This window comes from Penaeus vannamei, chromosome 30 (assembly GCF_042767895.1).
Source record: "Penaeus vannamei isolate JL-2024 chromosome 30, ASM4276789v1, whole genome shotgun sequence".
Classification (NCBI taxonomy): domain Eukaryota; kingdom Metazoa; phylum Arthropoda; class Malacostraca; order Decapoda; family Penaeidae; genus Penaeus; species Penaeus vannamei.
The window spans coordinates 11612754-11616604 of record NC_091578.1 but is presented as its reverse complement, the minus strand read 5'-3'; the positions used below and the strand labels follow the sequence as shown (position 1 = coordinate 11616604).

At 36.6% G+C, this 3851-nt stretch overlaps 1 protein-coding gene across 2 annotated transcripts in view; it reads left to right on the top strand.

Annotated features, from left to right (window-relative positions):
* Window positions 1–2749, top strand: part of LOC138859156 (E3 SUMO-protein ligase PIAS2-like) — a 26871-nt gene extending 24122 nt beyond the window's left edge. Inside the window, exons 8-9 of one of the 2 annotated variants that reach the window (XM_070143033.1) lie at window positions 444–679; window positions 1109–2749. In XM_070143033.1, the coding sequence (XP_069999134.1) occupies window positions 444–679; window positions 1109–1620 (748 nt within the window). In that variant the 3' untranslated portion in view covers window positions 1621–2749. The remainder of the gene's footprint in view (window positions 1–443; window positions 680–1108) is intronic. The other variant, XM_070143032.1, reaches the window with a different exon arrangement.
* The last annotated feature ends 1102 nt before the right edge of the window (window positions 2750–3851 follow it).

Genomic DNA, 3851 nt, shown 5'->3' with positions numbered 1-3851 from the left:
ACTTTGATATGTTTGATCAAGAAACTGAGATTGTCAGCAATTTATATATGCAGTTTTAAAGGGTTTATTATGAATAGGGAAAGGATGAAGAGGGCAGACAAAGAAATAGGGAGAAGTGATAGATATCAAGAGAGAGATTTTTTCTCTCAGAATGAAGGCAACAGCATGTAAACTAGTTAGTGATAAGAGGAAGGAAATGAAATAATTTTTCTTAAAAAACATGAGATGGTCAACAAATTGAATTTCTTTAGAAGTGGATCTATTATTTTTCTTTTCTTATTGAAACCAACAGCTGTTTCACAAGTTGAAGAATAGCCCTGTACAGACTGTAATTAAATATTCTATTTAGTGTTTGAGGTGATCACTTTTTAAGAATGATTATAGCTTTAACATCAGATTGCCTTGACATTTGATATTTTAAAAAAATTTAAATTTCCATTCAGGTATTTTTTCAATGTCTTGGCGGAAAATACCACAGATGATACAATAGTGTTGCTTGCTGATGGTTCCTGGAAACCAATGAATGTAGCTGAGCAAGAATCAGAGCAAGTAGGAGAGACTTCGGAAAGGATTCAGCATGGGGAAAGCACAACTGTACCTGTGACTGAGAAAACAATAAATATAGAAAGTGATGATGATGAAGACTGTGGTAAAGACCATGCTTCTGAGGATAATGAAGGTAGGGAAGAAAAGAGAAATGCTGGATCCTTTTTTATATTATGAGAGATAAGAGTCATTTTGATAAGAAGTTAGTTTGAATTTTGTAGTCAAGTAATCCAGTATTATTGAATTGTTGAAAAACAAACTTGATATTTGAAGTGTTGAAGTGCCCAAAGATTAGAATAGTACAAGCAGGAAATTTGGCCTATGTGATAGAGACAAAATTAATGTACCACTTCATATCCTTTTTTTTATTGTTCATTCATTCCATTCATACTATTAAAGTTCTAGAAATGAGTGTAATCAAAGAATTATTTATGCTGTAGTTTTAAGATGATAAAAAAATGATATGTTTACCATTAAAAGCAATATGAAGATTTCTGAAGCAATGTCTCCGAACATTAATGGTGCCAATCACTTTTTTATATTTTACACTTCTCTTTTTAAGATTCCATTGTGGCAAGTACCTTGTCATCAACTGTGGAAACAATTACCCTTAGTGATGATGAACCGTCAGATCCAGAGAGTCTGGAAATAACAAGAACTAGTTTTAGATTCTGTAGCACTCCAATGTCCTCCCAAAGAAGAACCAGACAATGTGATTGTCAAAGTCAGTCTATTAGCCCAAGAACCAGAGGCAGAACATCTCGGTTACAAAACAACAGTGAAATCAGTGATGTATCTTCTGCCTTTGAGGACACCAGCTTTGAACAGTCAAGCCATGCTTCAGATGATTCATTCTTACCACTCTCTGTATCTAGTAAGTTTTCTGTTAAAACCCTCCCCAATCCCTTGCTTGTTGTTGCCGTGGGGATGCTTAGGAGGCAAGGACTGGGACCCAGTGTTGGGGATCTCCCCTACCTTGGGCCTCAACTAATTTTGCATGGTCTTTTCCCCCTCCTGCTTTTTTGTTTCTGTCCCTTCTCCAACCCCTTCTACTATCCACTTCCTAAGGTGTGAGAGCCATGCTGAAAGAATGAAAGGCTGATTTTGTGCCATTCCAGAATGGCTTAAGGGAGCCCTTTGCTCCCTTAAGTTGTCTAGCCCTTACCCCTCAAAGGGACCCTGAGAGGGTGGACTGTTTCTTTTCCCAACATAGGCTAGACTTACCATGGCTAATAATGCAGACATTTATACCCTTGTTAGGGGCAGTGAGGCTTGCCCCTTCATTAAATAGCCCCACCATTTCAAACTCCTGGTTCCCTGAATCCAGGCTCTCCTTTGACCACAACTCTAAACACTGCAATTACTACCCACTCCTCAATGCCTACTAGTACATTACCGACCCAAGTCAAGACTCAATCTCCAGGAGACATTCCTACTCTCCCAACTTCCTCAACTTCATCACCTCAACCCCCACAACCTTCATCTTTCACATCTTCTTCCCTTACTGCTTCTCTACAGCCTTATTGTTCACCTCTCCATAATACTACCTCCCTCAACAATACTCCCTCTTCCACTTGTCCCTGTCCTTCTACCACCCCCATCTCTACAAATATCTTAAGGGGACTGTCCCTGGAAATGACCACCTTTCCCTACTCATTTCATCATAAAAAAAATGGGTGGAGATAGCTCATTCATTTTTTTGCATCATATAGAGCATAGAATTGTGCTTTGTCTCTTATATAATTTTGACCTCGCAACTCCATAGGGGGGACACCCCCCAAATTTAAATTATTATTTTTTTCTTTCCCATCCTCTTCGGTACATCATCACAGCCAGTTTTTTCCTGAACAATCCCCCCAAAATTCATGTATTAGATCTATCCTAGCTGCTGATTTTTGAATTTCCTTTTTTCAGAGGCGGGGAGTCGTTGACAGAGAGTACTATTTTTTAAATGTTTTTTCAGCATTAAAAAATTTATATTTTTTGATTGAGGCCAAAATTTAAAAATCTGCAACTTGTTATTTTTCTCAAAATCTAATGGATGTTATATATCAAAAAAAGCTTATTTAGTGTACTTTGTGATGCTATGGTTACCAAGTCAATCAGAATTACCATTTTCAATAGTGTATGTAAATTTTAGGTAAAGGCATGTAATTTTTTTATTTGTTTGTTGGATATAAAAGTAGATATTTTTGACTGAAAAGTTTAATAAATGCATTGGACCATAGAAAGAACTAAGTCTAAACCAGATAAAAAACTTTTTTTTTTTTCTTTTTTTCTTTTTTCTTCAATTTTGAAGAAATGGAGAACTATTGTTGACAACATTAGTACAAAATCATCCTAATTATAAAGTCCTAGCATGAATACAGCATGGTTGGTCAGTTTTGAGAATTTTAAAAGCATATGAATATAGTGCATGGAATTAAAAAACTTACCTAAGCAGTTGAATTTTTCCCATGCTCCACACAGGGGAATGGTCACTGAGTGTTTATAATTTTTGAGGAGGATCATATGTTCATAAACACACGTACATAAACTAAAACAAAAATTAATCATCCTCTTTTAGTAGGCCTATATCGACTTTTATATCTAAAGAAATTAATATATTAGTTATCCCTCTCAAACCGTTTTCTTCGATAATTGTCATAAGGAACAAATTGCAATGGGAAACAAGTGTAGAGTTGTTGATTGGCCATTTGCACCAATTATCTTTACTAAGAAGTGCATAAAATCATGCAGACACCTAGTTGTGGTTGGATATTTGTAAATTTTCAGTACCTAATACCTACGCTAATGTCTAAACGTAATATTTTTTTATTGGGAACGCACAAAACAGATGCGATAGCTTTTTCAACTTTGGATGAAGACTGTGCACACAAAAGCTCAAAATTCCATATATTTTTTATTTCAGAGCGGGTATGACTGAGTACTGTCATCTTCAATATGAAATATTCAGTATTTCGCTTATACATCTGAAGTTAACCCAGCAGCGACGGGTAAAAATTTTGTCAAGTTTACGTACGCACTGGCTTGTTGGCGCGCACCAGCAGTTTCCCCTGTTTGTGCCCGGCTTGATCGGTAGTTTGCGAGCGACATATAGCACCTAAAAGCTTTTATTTTGCTAAAATTTATAAAAATATTAAAATTTTGAAGGTTTACCTTCACTTCAGGTGCCATTGCCTAAAATCTTTACCATATAAATGAAGCCGCTACTAGTGGAGAAAAACAACCTCCGTCCGACGAGCCAGTAGCTTGGGAATGGGTATGGCATGATGCCCCCAGCGTTTGGTCCACAACAGCCATGG